This window comes from Thamnophis sirtalis, unplaced genomic scaffold (assembly GCF_051295495.1).
Source record: "Thamnophis sirtalis isolate CommonGarterSnake01/CBP01778 unplaced genomic scaffold, rThaSir2_p1.2 scaffold_9, whole genome shotgun sequence".
NCBI lineage: Eukaryota > Metazoa > Chordata > Lepidosauria > Squamata > Natricidae > Thamnophis > Thamnophis sirtalis.
This window is the reverse complement of record NW_028261389.1, coordinates 82,066,342-82,087,763: the sequence shown is the minus strand read 5'-3', so window position 1 is coordinate 82,087,763 and position 21,422 is coordinate 82,066,342. Positions and strand designations below refer to the sequence as shown.

General features: G+C 45.9%; 1 protein-coding gene across 1 annotated transcript in view; it reads right to left on the bottom strand.

The window, feature by feature from the left end:
• The window catches only part of SEMA3D (semaphorin 3D), an 82,183-nt gene extending 60,986 nt beyond the window's left edge, over positions 1-21,197 (bottom strand). The window contains exons 1-4 of the mRNA XM_087722427.1: positions 20,901-21,197; positions 12,505-12,665; positions 5,921-5,983; positions 1,603-1,722 (exon numbers count right to left, since the gene is read on the bottom strand). Of these exons, the coding sequence (XP_087578553.1) occupies positions 1,603-1,722; positions 5,921-5,983; positions 12,505-12,665; positions 20,901-21,117 (561 nt within the window). The 5' untranslated portion in view covers positions 21,118-21,197. The remainder of the gene's footprint in view (positions 1-1,602; positions 1,723-5,920; positions 5,984-12,504; positions 12,666-20,900) is intronic.
• Positions 21,198-21,422: the final 225 nt, after the last annotated feature.

The following is a 21,422-nucleotide window of genomic DNA, read 5'->3' as shown; positions in this document are numbered from 1 at the left end:
AGAGCCAAGTTACACAACCTAACAACCTCCAGCGATGTTGGAGCTGCGATCCTTCCAGTTTCCAATTGGCCCAACTCATTTATAAGGCATTCGGTCCAAATTCATCATTCTAAACCAGTGTTTCTCAACCTTGGCAACTTGAAGATGTCCGGACTTCAACTCCCAGAATTCCCCAGCCAGCATTCGCTGGCTGGGGAATTCTGGGAGTTGAAGTCCGGACATCTTCAAGTTGCCAAGGTTGAGAAACACTGTTCTAAACGGTGCCCTTCCCAGGTCAGACGGAGGGGAAAGTATCCAGGGCTATGAACGGCCTTTGCCACCTGGAATCTCCAAGATGGCATCTCTTTAACGCTGCTCAGAACAAAGGCCAGAGAAAGGCCTTCACACTCAAGATGGCTAAAACTCTCGCAGAATTCTGCCCTCTCAGAGAGCTCTCAGCTGGCCAGATTTCTCTGGGAAACTTAACAAAGTGGACAGGACAGTGAAAGCTTCCATCCCATCTGCACTTACCTCGATGTGTTCGCTATAGGTACGGCCAAGAGACGTCTACGGAATTTAGATTTAAATTTGGCATGGACTTTAGTGGCAGCTGGCCTAGACTCGTAATCTCGTTGTACAAAAATATGCAAACTTCTTGGAAAAGGATCTAGAAAGCTTGAAATCAGGTCGAAAGGAATCTGCTCTCGAGCCAGACATTTATTTTTCCTAGGGAACCTTATCGGCAGGTATCCCCAAGGCTGACTGGCAGCTACAGAGGGAAGGACAGCCGCGAGATTAGAGTCTAGACATCGCCAAGGAAATGTGGTCATATTTCTTGATAATTAACAGAATTAATATAGCAGTTATCTGGCCTTTCCGAGATACAGAACAAAATAGAAAAAAAAATGATGCTACTGTATATATTTTTTTAAATTTATGCAGAGAGAAAAAAGTTTTAAGACAACACAGATAAAGTATTTCTCCTTTGCTTTCCATGTTGGTTTTGTGGGGTGATGACCACGTTTCAATTTCAGAGCAGATATTTGGTACCATAGCCTTCCTCCTCCTCCTCTTCCTCCATCACTGAATAGGAACTCTGTAAATCTAATTTCACCTCTCATCCATAATGCTGAGAGACGGACAAAATCTTGGCTCAGCAGGCACCAGAAGCAGAATGACGGAGCTTCGGAGGGGAGACTCTGCCCACGGCCGATTCAAAGGGATTCCGGGGGTGTTTTCCTTTCATTGACTGCCACCCCCTGCTAGCAAAAGGCATCTGACGGGCTAAAAGGTGCCCCCGAGACCATTAATCACCAGATAAAAGCCAAGTCTGTACCCAACCACATCAATCACCTCATCTCAGGTTTGGCCAACACACCAATGTTCAAAAATGGGAGAACATAAATTCTTACACGATTTGGTTAAAAACCCTCGCCCTGCCTGGTTGACGGCAGCATCTGTTCAGATCATTTTTATAAGACCCTGCACACTCTCCCTCCCTCCCTCCCTCCCTCTCTCTCTCTCTCTCTCTCTCTCTCTTTCTCCCTCTTCTTCTTTTTAATTTCCATGGAAATGACGGATGCTAGGAAAAGTCATGGTCCATTTGGGGAAGGATTAAATTACCTCTTTGTGCGTCCCAAGATCGATGTAGCCACAGACCGGGTGAAATGCTCCTGTACCGCAGACGTAAACATGAGTCTTGTTGTACGGCTGAAGGACCCTGATGAAGTTGGCGCATTCCGCCTGTAGTGAAAAGAAGGACAGGCCACATCAACAATTAACACCCAGAGGGCACTTCAGTATGCTGCCACACGACACTCAGGGAAGGCACCGAGAACGGGAGCAGTTGCATTTCTCTTGCAAGGCTGCCAGCTCGGGAAGAGGGTTCCTTATATTTAAAAATAACCCCTGGCTTTCACACTCTGCTTGGGGCTTTTTTTTGTGTGTTGCCTGAATCAATAAAGCTTTTCTCCCAAGAAAGGGGGCTTGCAAGGGGATGGGCAGGAGAACAAAAGCTGATGCATCTCTTTGAACACCCACTTGCTTATTGTAACCAGGTCAAAGATTCGTACCCTCACCACCCTCCAGACCTTCTGCATAGCCCTTAAAACCTGGCTGTCCCGACAGGCCTGGGGCTAAAGACCTCAACCCCACCCGAATTGTATGAATGTTGTGCTTTTAACGATGTATTGTCTTATGTGTTTAATCTGGTTTGTCCTCCCTTCCCTTTGAACTGTGAGCCGCCCTGACTCCCCCCAGGGAAAAGGGGGGCATACAAATAAAGCACCTATACCTAAACTGAACCAGCCAAATGTCTTCAGTCAGCCCTTGGGTGGGGACGGGGGCCATGGGCAGCGAGAGGTGATAGGAGCAGACAATAGCAGCAGGGGGAAAAGGGATACGAAGCAGCTTCACCTCAGAAGGGTTACAAGGATATCGCTCGTCAGGCTGCCTTTAACATTTGGGGTTCCTTTCGTCCCCCATCTTCTTGAATTAAAAGGGGTCTGGGGCAGAGCTGGGTTCCTACTAGATCGGACAGGTTCAGCCGAACTGGTAGTAACTTGGCTGCCTGGGTTGCTAGAACCAGCAGCGACCCAGGCCTGCCACGCCCCCGGACTGGTTCTCCTCCAGCGCCGCCATTTTGATTTTCGGTTCTGCGCATGTGCGCAGAACTATTTTCATTGCAGAAATGTAATTCTCCTCTCCCTTTTGAGGTGCAAATGTGCACATGGAATTTTCTGTGCGCCAGTAATGCCGGCAGCAAGCCACCACCCCTGGTCTAGAGTAGGTTTCATCTTCAGAGCCGCTCTCTTTAAATCAGTCACGGAGGGCTGCAAAAATGGCTGTCGTGTCCCTCTGGAAGTCTTCTCCTGTCCACCCCCTGTGCTTGGGTCTTGCTCAGTTTCCACAGAAATCAAAAAGAGTTGAGGGACAGGCGGTGCCTGGGCCTGTCCCAACCCCTGTTGACTTCAGAAGGGGGAGCCCGCTTACTGCCCTCTGGAGTGAAGGCTGCCCTTTCCCCTCTAAGCCCAGGGTCTTTGCCAACCTTTCTGCCTGATTGTGGCCCTCCTCACGCGGCCCCTCCAATGGCTGCTGGGCCAGAGCCCCGATTCAAAGTATTTGGAAGAGGTTTTGCTTCTCTACATTCATCCCACGGGGGGGCATTTCCAGGCCCAGCAGCCCACATCAGCCCACCATCCTCTGCTTTCTCTTTTAATAACTTCCACTGGAGTGTTGGGTGTATTTTGCAGCCTGCTGTGCAGCAAATCCCTTATTCTGCAAGAAAGATGGATAGAGATACTAATATTTTTTTCTTAAAAAGCAAAGTTCTACTTCATGGCCAGAACTCTTTGGCTTGACTATCCTCGGGCACTTTCCCGTCTCTTTTTCTCAAAAACAGCCCAGTTGGTCAAAAAGGTCAGTGCAAAAGCCCCAGCAAGCCGCCCTGAATTCATTCTACAGCCCATTTTATCCACATTCCTTCTGGAGTGGCCGGCAACAGGGAACATCCATGTGAACTCCAGGTCCATGTGTCGCTGGCCTCAAATAGAAATCAAAAGCATGACTTTAACGGGCCAAAGCTGGTTGTAAAAGCCGGACCCATGGAGGCTTGGAAGAAACGTCCAGTCAGATGGATCCATGCAGGAGGTGGCCTGAACTGGCTGGGTTGACTTTTAGCAGCTGGACAAAATCCCCGTGATTAGCTGAGCAGGAGGGGTCCTATATCAGCCTGGCTTCGTATCTGAGGAAAAGCCGGAGGGCTCTTTGGCCGGCCGCCTGCTCCTTCCAAAGGATGTGGTCTAGAAGAGATGCGGAGGCCCGAGGAGAAAAGGCTTCCTGCAACCCTTATCTGGCTAGGCCTACAAGGGTGAACTAAAGCAATGTCCCTGCAGGAGTGGGGAGACGTTGAGGCTTCCTCCCCCACCCTTCCTTTGCCTTGAGATGATATGAAGTTTCTTGCAGGCTAGGAATCAAAACGGCACCTGCAGGTGTCAGGGGAAGTTCATCTCCACCATCTGCCATGGGAAGGGATGGAGAGAAAGAGAGAGGAGAAGAGAGAAGAGGTGGAGGCAGTTCAGACGCAACAGGAAGAGAGCGGCATTCGGGAGCTGCATCAAACACATACATCATAATGATAATTAGTCTACAATGGATTCTCGACAGCTAGATTGCCCTCCAAGGAGGGACGATCGGCTGGAAAATCAATTTATGTCATTTATGGAGTGGGAGTCTGGGAAAAGACGGTTGATGTTACTGAAGAAGTTTCAGGATTGACTTTGAAGAGGGACGACGTAAGCTAGAAGAAAAAGGGGGGGGGGAACATGTCCAGGTGATGTATGAGAAGAAGCAGGTTGCCGTGTATCCAATTCCAACTTCCTTTCTTTCTTCCTGATCATCCTGAAGTGGCCTCTTGCAGCAAATCACATCTTCATAACATTCCCAGTACAACGTTCCACATATTGCAATGTCATTAGGGGAATAATGGTGAAAGGGGTTTTGTTTTTTTTTAGCAAAAAGAAACAAATATTCAGACTACCAGAGGGAAACATAAAAAGAGAAAGTGGAGTGAAATCAAAGCATTGAAGTTTAAATTTAAAAAAAACATTCTGATTCCTCTTCATGATGCACCCCAAACCTTGTGTCTAATTGCGGACATCCCATTTTAGGAAGGACAGCGATGAACTGCAGCTTGGTCAGAGATTTATTTCTAAAGAATGGGGGGGTTGAATGTCGTTGGGCTGCAAAGAAGAGAAGCCTTCAAGATGCCATGATAACTTTGTCAAGAGTCATGTAGAAGGTAGGACAGAATTATTCCGGTTGTTTTCCCCACAAGACAAAACAACAACGATGTGGGTTTAAACCAAAGATGTCCAAACTCGGCCTCTTTTAAGACCTGTGGGCTTCGACTCCCAGAATTCTCCAGCCAGTCTTGTTATCTGGGAATTCTGGGAGTTGAAGTCCTCAAGTCTTAAAGTTGCTAAGGTTGGACATCCCTGGTTTAAACCATTAGACCAGTGTTTCTCAACCTTGGCAACTTGAAGATGTCCAGGACTTCAACTCCTAGAATTCCCCAGCCAGCGAATGCTGGCTGGGGAATTCTGGGAGTTGAAGTCCGGACATCTTCAAGTTGCCAAGGTTGAGAAACACTGCATTAGACTCTGGTTAGATATCAAGAAAAAAAAGTCCTACGAAAAAAGATGTTCAATAATAGATTTCCTCAGGAGGTGAGGGCCTCTTTTTGGAGCACAAGGAGAGCCTTTATAGTTCATTTCGTATTTCCCGGACTAGATGACCTCCAAGACCCTTTTCAAGTTATCCACTCTGATTCTGTGAAATAACAAATCTTGGCGGGATGAAATGATATATTCAAGGGGGCTTTCCATGAGAAAATGGCAGCAATGCTTTCCCCCCTCCTATCTGATCTTCATTTGCGTGGTTGAGCTGCCATGAGATGATGGATGAGGTGGACTTCTTGGCCAAACCAACGTCTGAATGCAACCTCTCTTTATAGGCCCCGTGGGCGTCAGGAGCAAAGAGATCGGAAAACACCGGAAAAACGCAGAGGAAATCTTCAGTGGAGCATTAATCCCAACCAAAATGGCTCCTGCTTTGACGGTGGCAACATTTTTGACTAATCGTTTTATTTATGGCTGCGGGAGAAATTAACGGGCCTCTCTTTGCGGCGAAGGACACGCACAGCCCTATTAAGTGCAGCCAGAGAGCCCCTTCTGACTCAGGGTGGGTGTAAACCAGGCTGAGTAAACCATGAGTAAACCAGATATAACCCTCGGGGACAGCGCTGTGCCAACACTGCCCCTGCAGCCGAGGCTTTGCTAGAGATCAAATAAGGGAGACGTTGAGAGCCGCACGCATTTCAGGCCACCCGATTCCCCCAGTGCACAGATTGCAATCGTATAAGAAGAAAAAGCAACATACTTACATGGGCATCTTTCCCGGCTAGTTTACATAAATCCACTTTTTCCTTTGCTGCGGGCCAAAATATCTGCAATTCATTTAGAAACGGGTCTTAGGATCAGATGATTTTGTTATTCTTGACTTAAATTATATTTATACATTCACTTCTCTATTACATCAGCATCCGAAGACCTCAATGCAAGCATGAGGCAGCCCATGACCAAATCTCTACCTCCCTCTGTGCAGGCCCAACCCTCACGCCCAGGACGGAGCTGGCATTCAACAGGGAGAGAGGACCCTCGTCTGCCCGAAAGGTGTCACTTCCTCCCCCCCCCCCAACACACAGCAGTCCCATGGAAAAAAATAACAATTTTGCAATAATTTCAGGTCTGGACAAGAACGGCATGGACGATGCGTTCGTTTTTTTAAAACGCTGATCATCACCTTTCAAAGAACAAGATTTTCCTGGCTCTCAATATACTAAAATCTGAATGTGTAAAATATTTAACAAGCACTAAGCACATTCAGTAAAATAAAATATGCAATCAGCAGCTACCTTTAAAATTAAAATTCAGATAGAGCGTATTAAAAGTCCTGATTGCGTTTTCCATTTCCCATTCTATTATCTTATTATACATAAAATGGAAAACCTGAAATCAGAAAAAAAGAATTACCAATAATGGAAAGTTGTAAAAGTGTAATTGGGATTTTAATGTTTGGAAAATGTCAAATAAAAAACACTTAAAGAAAAACAAAAATGCCTCCTGGAGAAGCATCCATTTGTTGGGTGAACTATCTATATCTCAAAACATATATAATTGTGGGTAAAGAAAACGCCTGAAAACCTTTAAAAAATTACATTTTGTCTTCCATTTCTTCAATGTCCTCCTTCCATTCCTCACCCAACTGCCTCGGATTATTATTATTTTCCCTTCCTGTTTTTTTATTTTGAGTTTTATTTCTTTTATTGGCTAGTTTCATTTAAGGCTTCGTTTTTGTTAAGCACACTGTTCACACATTACATTTGCATTTAGATTTTATGCCTGCATAAAAACATGTCTTGATAATTAACAATCGTAAAGATAAAATACACTTAGAATAAACTTTGAGATCTGTTATTGACATTCACTTATAACAGTACTTATTTGTAAATGTATACAGCTTTAGCGTGCAATCCCTATTAAGGCTCCATGTGAATGGAGTTTGAACCCTAAGCATGAACATTTTTGCTATCCCCAGAAAAACTGGGCCAAGTTTATAACCGTCTTTCAATGACATGAATTTTAAATGTTGGCTTTGATTTAAACTGCATAGTTTTATTGTTATAATTTATGTTCTTGTTTTAATTGCTGCAAACTACCTTCAAAGCTGGTGTAAACAAAAAGGCAGGGCATAATTCTGGAGAGAGGGAGAGAGAGAGAGAGAGAGAGAGGGAGGGAGGGAGGGAGGGAGGGAGGGAGGGAGGGAGGGAGGGAGAAGTTTGGAAGAATAAACCTTCAGTCCCAGGGACCAACTCGGATTGGATCAGCCTTTAGAAATTAAGTCAACTACGTCATCAATCCCTTTTTGAAATTGTTGAAAGCACATCAGACAGAAGCGGCTGAAGGCTGGCTCTCTCTTGTTCTCGACGGCAGGACAGGGAATAACAAACTTTTGGGAGACGGATTTTGTACGACTTTTTGAGAGCCTTTCTAATTGTACGGCCAGTTCAGAAGGAGGGTAGATTTCCTTACCAAGGAAGGAAACTAGATGGTCATTAAGCAGACTTGACAACTCAACAACTCCTCCCCATTCCGTGACTGTAGGAGACGAAGCTGTGGCTCCTTCCACTCACGCTTCACAGCCCGTGGCCTTTGACACCGGGATCAATCCGTAGCTGAGCCCCCCCTGGTGACCCATGGCCACTGATAAGCTTTTCCTCTGTGGGACTCCCCTGCAGGAGGAACAGGATCCTCCAGATGGAAGGGGAGACACCAGGCGTCCCATAAATCTGGAGCTAATGAGCCACACGTGATAGGAGCAGGGAATATTTTCATGGGGCTGATTTACGAGCCCTTTTCAAAAGCAAAGCGGAGAAAGTGAAGGATGGCTCAGATTGTTCCTGTTATGTTAAAAAAAAGTATATAGTCGCTGCTTTAATACTGAGATTGCAACTCAACTTAGAAGGGAGACAGCAACTCACAATTTGTAGAGTGACAGAAAACGGGTAGCTGGCCTAGTGATGGATTTACCACTGTCCACATGGGTGGAATGAAAATGTCAGATGGCGAAGGAAGAGGAGGATGGAAATCAGATGTGGGGGGGGGGGCAAGGCAGGACTCGGAGAACAGGCGCGACTCTCCCTCCTTAGTGCTGAGATTCTCCAGCTATCTGTACAGGGGCTGAAACGTGCTTGAAAAATGAAGTTATTCCCTCACTTTTTATGGCTCACTTGTCTTTATTCCTTTAGGCAGGGAATTTCCAGGGGAAAATCGCTTTTTTCCCAGGACCAACTCTAAGCCATGTTAGTCCGTGACATCCAGAAATGAGAAGGCACCTGGCCAGCACTTTCACTGACTGACAGGTGTTATTAAGAGGCATTAAGAGGTTCAGCTCTTAATGTTCAGCTCACCAAAGGGTTTACTAAACCCTTTCAGTAAAATTGCTAGCTATTCAGATTCCTCCTGAATCTTTATAAGAGGTTTTCACGGCTCATGGACAATTCCAATGGAAAATGTGGCACTGAATATTTCTATTTATTTATTTTTTTAGGTTTATATGGCCACCCATATTTCAAAAGTGACTCTGGGTAGTGTACAACAATTGAGTAAAAGAAATATATAAAAGCATTCGCTATAAAAATATCAAGGATCATTGTTGACATTGAAATGGGCAAATCACAAACAGCAATAGCAATAGCACTCAGACTACCAGTGCTTTTACAGCCCTCTCTAAGCGGTTTGCAGAGTCAGCCTCTTGCCCCCAACAATCTGGGTCCTCATTTTACCCACCTCATAAGGACAGAAGGCTGAGTCAACTTTGAGCCGGTCAGGATCGAACTGTGGGCAGTGGGCAGAATTTGCCTGAAATACTGCACTTTAACCACTGTGCCACCAGGGCTTTGAATTGTCCATTGAGCCATGGAGCTGTTTTAGGTTGCCACCAGAGCCCTGGAGCCCCAGGCCCGGATGACAAAGCCCGCTCTTGAGTGGTTTCCTGGACGTTGATAAGGATGGAGCTAACCTCACTTCAGGTCCTCGCTTAAGGCAGAGAAAGAAGTCCAATGCCTTGAATCTGTCAAGCAAAGGTGGCATCCACAGCCTTTAGCCTTCTCCAAGCCAGCTGGCTCAAAATAAGAGAGCTCCATCTATTTATCTCTTTGCCCAGATGTACGTCAACTACATCTGGCCTTCACAGGCCTTTCGTGTTGGCAGCTCGTCAACATTTTGTTGTTCTTCGATAGCAACACATCGTAGCAAAACCAGGGTGAATGTCCATGTCAGCTCCGCTGTGTCTGGAGTGCTGAATCCCTATTTACATTCCCAAGTAACAAAACATCTTAAAAAACATGCAACAAACACGTCAAGATAAATAAATATTTTAAATGAGTCTTCCACGCTGTATTTAGAGAGGACTTTTACCGAATTATCCTCTGTCATTGTGGTGAAATCCCTGAGTTGGAGAGTCATATTATGGGCAAAGTGGAAACTGAGAAGAATCTATGGGGGGCACATGGTTGTAACCAGATACGTGTCCTGATGCTCAGAAGAGGCAATTAAAGCTCCAAGTCTCAGCATTGCGTCATGTAGCTGGGCTTCTCCAGGGAATCCCTCAGGCTGACTGGTTCCTTTCGGAGAGCATCGATTTTCTGGAGATTTATAAGGTACAACAGCATTTATTTATGGGGGAATGTATGCAGACGCTTTCCTAACTAATAAAAAAATGACCGTATTTATTCCACTGTCCCAAATCTCCCCCTAGAGCACTCCATTTCCTCGTGTTATGTTAAAGGCCAGGATTTTTCTCTTTTCTCGCTTTGCACTCGTTCGCTGCAGGAAAAGCACTTCGTACAGCCTTTTAATTCATGATGTTTCCCTCTGGGGTTTACCCCTAACGGAGGGGATTTTATCCAATGACGCAATTTCAAGGCACGCGAAGGGCCGGATTCTCCCAAAGGATGCAGTTTCCTCACCTACAGGAAGCTCTCAAGTGACTACGTGGCCTTTAGCCAACACAAACCTGGCTGGACGAACACAGCACAACACACACATTGCATTCCGACACTCATCTGCTACCAGGAAGCATCTTTCGAGCCTGTCGCCTTTCACGGGGCTTTGACGGACAAAATAGAAAAGAGATACTGATGGGAGGGGGGGGGGGAGTGTCTCGTCCTAGAAGCATAAATCCACATAGAGATATTTTAAGAGGCAGCCTGGTTGCCAAAAGACTGCAGCATCTCCCTGAGACCACAATTTAGGGAGAATAATTCAGAACAGGAGCTCACCTTTTAAGATATGCTGCTGTGTGCTAGTGGCTCCCGATGAAGGTCAGGGAGAAACGTATCCGAAACAGGGCGGCTGTAAACAGAGGCCCATGGGGCAGCCTGACTAACCACATCCAAGGAAAAGCAGGGCCTACAGAAGAGGAGGACGCAAACCTTTTGGCAGTCTGAAAATCCCCAGGAAGAATGATGGTGCGTGCTGCTCAACTTGCGTTAGCAATAGCAATAGCAGTTAGACTTATATACCGCTTCATAGGGCTTTCAGCCCCCTCTAAGCGGTTTACAGAGTCAGCATATCGCCCCCAACAACAATCCGGGTCCTCATTTCACCCACCTCGGAAGGATGGAAGGCTGAGTCAACCCTGAGCCGGTGAGATTTGAACCGCTGAATTGCAGATAACAGTTAGCTGAAGTGGACTGCAGTGCTGCATTTAACCACTGCGCCACCTCGGTTCTCGGCGTTGGTAACAAGGATTGAATGGTGAAGCAGATAATAGCTAGGTTTAACCTTTCAACTGGAGTAGAGAGTCTCCATAGGATAAACCAAGCTTCTCAAACCAGACGTTCTTCAGATGGATTGGGAACTACAACTCTTGAGAGATGCATTTCCATCACATCTTGAGGTCCAGCCTGGAAGTTCTAGGAGAAAAAGGCTGCCATGTATCTCGCAGCATCTGTCTGAGGCGGTTCCAGTCCACCCAGACTGAATTGCTGAGGTGGAACACCCCGGCTTCTTGGCTACAGAAAGGAGCCATGTTATCTTCATGGTACAAACTGCTTCCATGAAGTGGACCTACTTCACTTCATTACAGTCTAATGCCTTGTTTCCCAACCTTGTCAACTTTAAGCTAAGTGGATTTCTCAACTCCCAGAATTCCTCAGCCAGCAAGGCCGGGTCTAATGTTTGAAGAGAAGAGTCACTGATGAACTTGCCTACTTGGGTAATGGAATGTGTGCAAGCAAAGAGCCAGGCACAGAGGACAGCAAGGACTCCATAGTCCAAATGCCTCTATGGTTTTGCCTTGTGGGACCATTTTTGAGAGATTGCTGCCTCTGCTACAAGAGGGAAAGGGTGAGCTGCCATCTAACAGAACTGTTGCAAAAGACGGCAAGGAACATGTTTGCTGAGAACTGCACCCTCATAAATCATCAGAACCCATCAGAAGTAGACCAAGGAAGAAACGATTGTGCTCCAAAATGGGTAACTGCATCTTAAATGAGTTTTTTTCTTTTGAAAGTCTAATCCGGGGGTGATTTGAGCGCACACATTTTCCCTCTTTGAAGTACCCAATTTGGAAGAGCCAGGAAAAATATAAAAAAAAAGTCCTCGTGTTTTTCTTCTTAAATGCATCAACACCTCTTCTTCCATGAAATCTCAAACAGGTATTTGATTATAGTCAAACCACTTTGGATTACGCCAAATGCCTATTGAGATTTTATAGGATTATCATCACTCAGCCCCTCTGATACCCATCTAACATCCTTGGAACTCCTGGCAGCAAAGCCAAAGGCATTTTCCCCCTCGGACAAATAAAGACGGTAGCAATAAACACTCAGTTGGGCCTTCAGCATCTCTGCACAAATGCGCTTCTCTGCTGTTCTTTAAAAGAACATCTGAGCAGAGAGCCAGTTCTGGAAAGGAACTAGAATCAGTCCAGGAAGAAAAGAAGAAGCTAAATCAAACGTGATGCCTTCCTCCCCCGTTAACTCCAAGGGCCCCTGGGTGTTTTCGATGACTTCTAACAATAAGGACCGTCCTTTCTCTTCAAGGGAAGGGAAATAGGAGTCTTTCTGCCTGAAGACTGACCCTGTTTGCATGGAGCTGTCATAATACCCGGGGAAAGACAGAGAAAGATGTTACAACTGTTTACATTCTAGCTCCACCGAGGGCAAACGTCCAGCTGATATTTATGCTATTATATTGCTCTCCTACTCCGCGGGGTCCGCAGGCTGACAAACTCAGTTCATTAAAAGCAAGCTACGTAACCCTGGGGGGTTGGATGATTAAACCCACAGGGCGGCGCAGGACAGATGATCCCGTATTTTTACAAAACCAGGGGGAGGAAGCAGATCGATTAAGAGGCAGACCTGTTGATTCTGTAAATACGGGCGCACAAGGATCGACTGACCTTCTTCCCATTTTTGTTTAAGTCGACCAAGCTGAGCAGGAATACGTGGTCCTTGGCGCCAAGCAGGAGATGACCCCTTTCTTCATCAAGGAGCAAAGTCCGAAAATCCAGCCCTTCCGCCGAGACCAGGAACGGGATGCAGCTGTTCGAAAGCAGCAAGTCTGTGAGGGAAGGAAGAAAATCCTTGGAACTGGGAATGTATAAACGTGGATCCCGCGTGACGTCTACAAATATAGGCACCCAGCAGGATCTTGGTTAAGACAAGCCAGTTTAGTTAGCAAATAGCAGTAGCAATAGCAGTAGACTTATATACCGCTTCATAGGCCTTCCAGGCCTCTCTAAGCGGTTTACAGAGAGTCAGCATATTGCCCCCAACAATCTGGGTCCTCATTTTACCCACCTCGGAAGGATGGAAGGCTGAGTCAACCCTGAGCCGGTGAGATTTGAACCGCTGACCTGCTGATCTAGCAGTAGCCTGCAGTGCTGCATTTAACCACTGCGCCACCTTGGCAAAGATCTCTTGCTGGAGGGCAGAGGAAGGCTAGCACAGCGATTGCTGGTTTTTTCCCCCACCATAAGCTCCACATTTATCAAAACTGAGATTATGTCACCTTTATAAGCATTTGGAACTTTCAAGCTTGGGAAAAAAATGTTCACAGATCTGGTACAAAATACGTAACTTTCCACCTTCAGGCTACTGAAGTCTTTGGCTAGATAGTCATTCTGGCTATCAAGGCAGAACTGCCTCCACTTTGGACCAAAAGGGTACCAAACTGTGGACTTGAGACTACAAGAAACATCTGGGCCAGGGGTGTCAAACTCACAGCCCGCAGGCCAGATGCGCCACGTGCTGGCCCCACCCCCGCCCGGTCTAGCAAAGGGGGGAAAAGTCCCAATACATCACATGACGACACCATGACACCATGAGTTTGACACCTCTGGGCCAATGTTCAGAACAATCTTCATTGAAAAAATGTTATTTACCCCCCTTCTTTAATGGTGTGCACATGCCAATCCCAGAGAGGTCCCAGAAATGGGCTGTTTTTTGCAAAAACGAAGGTGCTTTTGCCTTCCCCAGGCCCCAGAAGGACTCTGTGGGATTCTGCAGAGCTGGGGGAAGGCAAAAACGCCCATTTTCTGCCCATTTTTGCAAAAGGGGGGGCATTTTTGCCTCCCCCCCAGCCCTGCTGAAGCCTGCAGAGTGTTCCTGGGGGCTGGGGAAAATCCAGTTTTTCTTACTGGGTAGTTTGCAGGCGCTCCCTTAGCTCCGGCGGCAGGAGAGCCCCCCCCCCTTCCGATTAAAACTTTTTGCCGTTTCGGTGGGCATGGCTTGGTGAGGGAGTCATGTGACTGAGTGTGCGTGAGTGATGCCAAGTTGGCCACACCCACTCAGTCACATGCCCCCCCCATCTAGCCACACCCACCGAACCGGTAGTAGAAAAGTTTGAAACCCACCCCTGATCTGAGGCCCTCTAACTCCGGGATTGGGCGGCCTATAAATCTAATAAATAAATAAATAAACTTAGAAGCCCCCTCGAGGCAGAGAGCAGCAGTTATGGCCCCTATTGATTTGGCCTCCTGGTTTTCGCTACAACTGCACTCATGAGCCCCTTTGACTGAAGCCAAACAGCATTGATGCGAAGGGCTTTCGACTTCTCCCAAAAGAGAAAATCATGCACTGTGCTGCCTGACAAGTGGGGGAAGCCCTGCGCATTGGATAAATAAATACATTTCCTTGAAATGCCCCCCTATTCTCTGTCCTAGGACTCGCTCAGCCATCAATGTAATCGCGGAAGGCACAAGGCAGCCCCGTTAGGGCTCGGAAGGCATAATTGCATGTAATATTTTCAAATAGAGTTTGACGGGAGGCACAGCTGCACAAACAGGCCTTTTGAAAATATTGTGGCTCTTCTAATTATTATTACCGAGACGATGAAACGCTCTTTTGTGCCTTCAAATGGTTGGTGACAGAACAATAAGCCCCCTTCCCAGAATGTAGCCAGTCCAAATAATGAGCTTATAAACATTGGGAATGAAAATGTGTCCAATCTGAAACAGTTGTCATTACAAGGCGACCTTGGCCTGGGAGTTTGCGCAGGTTCCCTTCCTATAAACTGGCTTATCTTATACTTCTGCTACTGCCAAGCAAAGCACAGTCATCTTGTTACTCCACCAGTTAAAAATGTACTTTTGAAAAAAAAAGAGAGAGAGAGGAAAAAAAGAACATGGAAATTGTCTACATGCTTAGCTGTTGATCTGAGGCATGGAAAAGACCCCCCTGTTTCCCCTAATCTTAAAATAAAAGTGAAGGACTGTTTCTACTTACAGCAGTTTATTAATCTCACAAACACCAAGCATTGTGGGGAGAAAGACAGTTTAGATAAATTTATGTCCCTTAAAGTGGATTTCCAGAAAGTGTTAAGTGTTGAGCATGTGGCTGGGGAATTCTGGGAGATTAATTCATTTATTCACTCATTTATGAAGGCATTTATTTGTTTATTGAATTTATTTGCATTCCATCTTGTAGCAAATGACGCAGTGGAAGCAGAGATGAAGCCCCAACTGCCTCAAAACGCCTGAGACCGAGAAAGCCTGATCTAGATACACAAAGGTGGGTCAACTGCTACAACTTTCTCTGTGATGGTGTGGCTGTGATATGTTTTGAGATGGAGGCTGCGTGTGGTCCAGATGGCCTACTGAGTAAAGTATCTGATAAGGACCACGTTCAACTCTACTCCAAATCACAGGAGGCTCTTAAGCCAGTCCCAATTTCTCAGGCCAACCTACCTCTCAGAATAACTGAATAACAGTTGGAAGGGACCTTGGAGGTCTTCTAGTCCACCCCCCTGCTCAGGCAGGAAGCCCTCTACCGTTTCAGACAAGTGGATGTCCAATCTCTTTTTTAAAACCTCCATTGTTGGAGCAGCCACAACTTCTGGAGAAAAGTTTTTTCCACTGGTTAACTCTCCTCAAATTTCTCCTTATTTCTAGGTTGCTTCACTCCTTGATCGGTTTCCATCCATTGCTTCTTGTCCTCCCTCCACAGAGTTGGTGTTGGGATAAAATGAAGGGGGACTGCGTGTAATCTGTCTTGAGCTTCTGGAAGGCAGGCAGGAGAGAGAGACACACACAACAAATAAAAGGAAGAAAGACACACGTTTAGAGGACTTACACTCTCATTCCATTCTTCTGCAAAGCTTCCACTGGTGATTGGATAGAGATCCACTCCAATCACCCAATCAAAGTAGCTTTGTGGTGTAAGAAAAGCTCTTCCTTCCCAGATCAGAGCAACTGGGAGGTTTTGCTACCTAGAACTGCCTAGAACTACCTAGAACTAAGGAGAAATGTCCTGGCGGTGAGGACAATTAACCAGTGGAACAGAAGTTGCCTCCAGGACTTATAGCTACTCCAACACTGGAGGTTTTTAAGAAGAGAATGGACAACCATTTGTCTGAAATAATACAGGGTCTCCCACTTGAGGATGGGGTGGACTAGAAGATCTCCAAGGTCCCTTCCAGCTCTGTTATTCCTCTGCAATTGTTCCTCTGGTCCTTCGGAGGGGTTTTCTGCAGCACAGGCCAGAGAGCATGTCCCTGTACAAACCCCGGCTCGACGCCTTGGGTGATAGAGCGCACCGCGTCTGACCCTGAGCGCATGGTGCCAAGGCTGACTGTGTGGCCATCGATGCTTGGAAGAAAGATGTGCTTTGTGTCCTTGTCTGCTGCCTGGAGAGGACAGAGGAGCTGATTGAAAGACGAGTTCATTCCCAAAGACAGCAGCCGTCGTCAGAGGCGTGTGCCAAGAATCAGAGAAGCCACTGGGAGCCTCCCATTTGGGTCTCCTCATGCGCTCCGAGCGTCCCAAGGACAGGAGAGAATGGGCAGCCTGAGAGCCAAACGCCACCACTGGACCCCCAACTGTGCAAAAGAACAAAGGAAGCAGGAAATGGCTAAATGCCGCCCCATTTGGTCAACGCTGGTCTTAAGCGGGCAGCCATTCAGGGATCCGATTCCCTCTTTGTGACAGGCATGAAATCCTCCCGGTTCGGCTCAGTTCGGACAGTAGAGACGATTGTTGTTGGTTCTGTGAACCGGTAGTCAAAAAAAAAAAAGCTTCCAAGGATTGTGGGGCTCAGCTGGGAGCCAGGCGATCGTCGGAAGCTTTTCCCCCACCTTTTAAAGCATTTTTTTTCCATCAGTTTGGGCGGATAGGCAGGAGAAAATGCTTTTAAAAGTCGGGGAGGAAACTTCCGATGATCTCGCAGCTCACAGCTGATCCACGCACTCCTCGGAAGCTTTTTTCCTCACTTTTAAAGCACTTTTTCCTGCCTATTCAGCTGAACCGGCAGGGAAATAAAATGCTTTTAAAAAGTGAAAAGAAAGTTGGCCACACCCACCCAGTCACATGACCCACCAAGCCACGCCCACAGAAGCAGTGGCAAAAAAGTTAGATTTCACCACTGCTCTCTTATCTCTCTTAACTGGAAATGAGGCAAACGGGTTTTAATTCGTAACAGTCACTTCAATCTCTGCTCCCCATCTTTTGCAAGTCTGTTAGATTTCTAGCTTCATTGCTAAAGCAATCAGCACGTTGATCCCTTGGGGAAAATACGCAAAAGTTAATTTGAGTGGAAGCTCTGGGGCTGCGCTACAAAAGAAGAAATGAAGCTTTTTATGCCCCTGGCAAATTCCACTGAATGCTGCCTGTTGGGCAGAGTGTTGGCATTCCTCACAGGGCAATCTTAGAAATTACAGTAATGGGTGATTTACCCCTATGCCTGCATAATTCATAATCTCTATCTCTTTCACTTATACGTTTTTTTTTTTAAAAAGGAGAAGCCTGGATTTTCAGGTTGATCTGAAAACTGATGACCTTACAATTCATCAGCTGCCAGAAAAGAACGGCAGGGATGCTTAAAAGATACTGTGAGTCGGGATAATTAAATTCGAAGCTGGGCTCTTAACTAATTTTATGAATCAATCCAGAAAGGAAGGAGACTTCGTCATGTTAAGGAGAAGCTAATCTGGAGAGAAATAGTAGAAAGAGACCATGACGGAGTTAAGCCAACATCTGAATGTTATGAAATGAGTTATGAAAGTTTATTTATATGCCGCCCTTTTCCCTGGGGGGACTCAGGGCGGCTCACAACAAATGTGACTGCACATTTCTCTCCCCGTCTGAAGGGCGCGCTTGAGTCTTGATGGCATCCAAGAGCCGCATTCCACAAATTGAGCTTGATTTAATGTCATCTTGAACTAAACACACTCAAAACTGTGATAGAAATGATAGTAGATTTTAGGAGAAACTCTCCCATACTACCAACTTTCACAATGCTAGACAACACAATATCAGCAGTAGAAACCTTCGGGTTCTAGGTTCTACCATATCTCAAGACCTAAAATGGACACCTAACATCAGAAACGTCATCAAAGAAGCACAACAAAGAATGTTCTTTCTGCGCCAACTCAGGAAGCTCAAACTGCCCCAAAAGCTGCTGATTCAGTTCCAGAGAGGAAGGATTGAGTCTTGTCCTCTCCACCTCCATAACTGTCTGGTTTGGCTCTGCAACCCAACAAGACAGACACGGACTTCAGAGGAGAATCAGAACTGCAGAAGAAACAATGGCTGCCAACCTGCCTTCCGTTGAGGACCTGGAACACTGCAGGAGTCAAAAAGAGGGCTGTGAAAATATTTACAGATCCTTCACATCCTGGACACAAATTGTTTCAACTCCTTTCAAACGATGCTATTGGGCATTGCACTCCGGAAAAACTAGACCAGTGTTTCTCAACCTTGGTGACTTTAAGTCCTATGGACTTCAACTCCCAGAATCCCCCAGCCAGCATAGCATAGCTGGCTGGGGAATTCTGGGAGTTGAAGTCCACAGGACTTAAAGTCACCAAGGTTGAGAAACACTGAACTAGACACAAGGACAAGTCCACTTCAGCTGACTGCAGTTCTGCAGTTCGGCTGTTCAAATCTCACCGGCTCAGGGTTGACTCAGCCTTCCATCCTTCCGAGGTGGGTAAAATGAGGACCCGGATTGTTGTTGGGGGCAATATGCTGATTCTGTAAACCACTTAGAGAGGGCTGAAAGCCCTATGAAGCGGTATATAAGTCTAACTGCTATTGCTATTGTTTTTTTCCCCCCACGCCATCACTCTGCTTAGCAACGAATTCCCTAAAATCATCCTGGGCTTTGAGGCATCACTTTTGCCCTCCTGGCTGAATTCAACCTGTACCTCCAATGGGTCTCCAAGGTGGCGCTTAGAAAGAGACACTCCTTCTCAGAGCAAGTGCATAGCTCTGAAGTGCAGCCAGCTAGTAGCCCAGGCCCGGGTCAATTTCTTTCTGTGATTGGACTTTTGACTAATCAGCTGGTTTGAAAGTTGCCACGGCCATCTTGTTACAGCATCCAACTTTCCACCTCACCCTTCTCTTTGCTACTTCCCGGCTCTCCCTTTCAGTCGGACGGGAAATTCTATGCATATCATATCATATGATACAAGTTGCTTCCTGGCCATCCTTGCCAAGTTGTGAAGGAAAGCAGTGGGTCACCTGGAGCCAGATATTCCCGTTGAAAGGAAATCCAGGCTGGGGAGAAGGAGGAGAGAAGCCACCCTTCTAGCCAGCTTTTGGCACTGTCTCCACCGCCTCCCCGCCTCTCTCCCTCCCTCCTATCTCATCTCCTGGGCCTCTGCCACGTCCCCTGGGGAACTACGGTGCCGTATCTTTTGGAGAAACATTGGCTTCCCCGTCCCTCCCTCCTGCTTCCAACGGAGACCCTCTTGTGGCTCCCCAAAAGAAAAAAACTGGGCAAGTTCATAACTGTTTACACTCTCACGAAACTGAGAGGGGTCAGTTCTGAAAGGTTATTCTTAGTTCAGCCGCTGCATAAGCCACCCCTGATGTCACCGAGGGGAGGCTGGGCTGCAGGACGGTGGAAGGGATAATTAACAGGGAGGAAATGAAGAAGACAGTTAGAAAGGCGGCCATCCATATTTAGCATCGAAAACCGGGAGAAAAAGCATCACAAAATGTACTTATTATCCACTTAGGCTGAGTCCCTCTGGCATCTCTTCTCCAAGATTATAACTGGGACTTTTTTCCAGCCTCTGGAAGTTGTGTTGGTGGAGACATGTTTCATCCAAACTTTCGACTTTCTTCAGGACAATTCAGATCTCTCAACTGAGTGGGGGTGAAATGCTTCTTTGACTAGGAAGACTGCAGATTCACCACCACCACCACATAAAGACCAGCAACGGGTAATCATGTTGGCTGAAAACTGGAAAATGCTTTGTTTAATTCAGCCACGGACCTCACTGGAGAACTTCAGGGCTGCATCCCATTCTCCAAAGAAAGGCCCTATCTTAAGGTCTCTTTATTCAGTGCCAAAAGCATAAAGAGACTTCAAGAATTTGAGATCCTTTCATGCCACCCACAAGGAAGGATCTCGTATCGTTTCCTATGTTTGTGGCTTTTATATTAAACCACTTTTATGCAACATCCTAAGTTATTTTCTTAGCAGTGTTGATTTTTATTGTGACATTATCAGCGAAGGACTCCTAAAACCAGTTTCACAAATCTTCAATTCTATTGCCAGATATTTCTACTCAACCTAAAGAAAACCAAATAAAGATTTATCTTGAAAAGTTTTGTTTGGCCAAGTAAATTCCATTTTCAGAAAGTCTGAATGACACTTGCGTTGCGTGCTTTTATTTAATAAGATAAATTATCTCGTACATATCCTGAAAAATACCGTAGGAAAGTGGCTGCCAGAACAAACACCACAAATCCCAACCATATTGGATCTAACGGCACTTGTTCTATGCCATATTTTACTCAATAAAACTTTGGTTGTTGACCAGCACAAAGTACAAAAATAGCATTTATACAGCTACAAATAAATCCGCTAGAAGATGTGAAGAGGATGGCTCTAGAATTGCCCAAGAGCTGGACACAACTGAATGGATAACATCATCATCAAATAAATCTGTAAAATGTGTAAATTAATACAAATTGATTGAACTAACCTAATTTAAAATTACCAGCCTTACCCAGATTCAAGACAAAAAGCAACAGATGGAAAGTAACCAAGGAGAGAAGCAACTGAGAACGAAGGAGAAACTTCCTAACAGTGAGGAGAATTAACCAGTGGAACAACTTGCCACCAGAGGTCGTGGGTGCTCCGTCACTGGAGGCTTTTAAGAAGAGACTGGACAGTCACTTGTCTCAAATTGTATAGGGCCTCCTGCTCGTGCAGGCGGTTGGACTAGAAGACCTCTAAAGTCCCTTCCAACTCTTGTTATTCTGTTATGTTTGGTTAAATAAACCTACATTGCATTGAAAAGCCTAGGAAGAGTCAACGGGGGCCATTAAAAAAAAACCTCTCTTACCTTTGTAAGACAGTTTCAGTCTTGGAACATGGTGTTTTGACGTCCCCTCAGCCGAGAAGAGCAGAATCCCCCAAAATAGAAGGAGACACAGAACTTGTGGCTTGGAAATTCTCGCCCTCTTCATGCCTTCACAGTTGTGCTTTCTGTTCATATTGCAGAAAACTTGTCTTTCCTCAGTTGATCCCACAGAGGTCTGTAAAGAGAAATAAAAGATCATCTTTTTAGCAAACAGAGCTCGGAAAACACTTTGGCAGAAGGGTAAACAGTTCGACGGCTACGCATTAAATTTTGCAAGCTCAAAATACTTATGACGACCACAAATCAATGATACACCCGCCACTTCACCAAGGATAAATAAATAAAAACAGGGGCGTGAGACAAATTGATCGTATTTGCACTAGTTATTGGCACATTTTCACAGACCCTGAAAAAAGGAAGATATAACCTGGTTCCAAAGTTCAGACGGCTGGAATATTCATTTTCTCGGGATGCACAAACTCCCAAAATAAAGTTCAGTTCCAA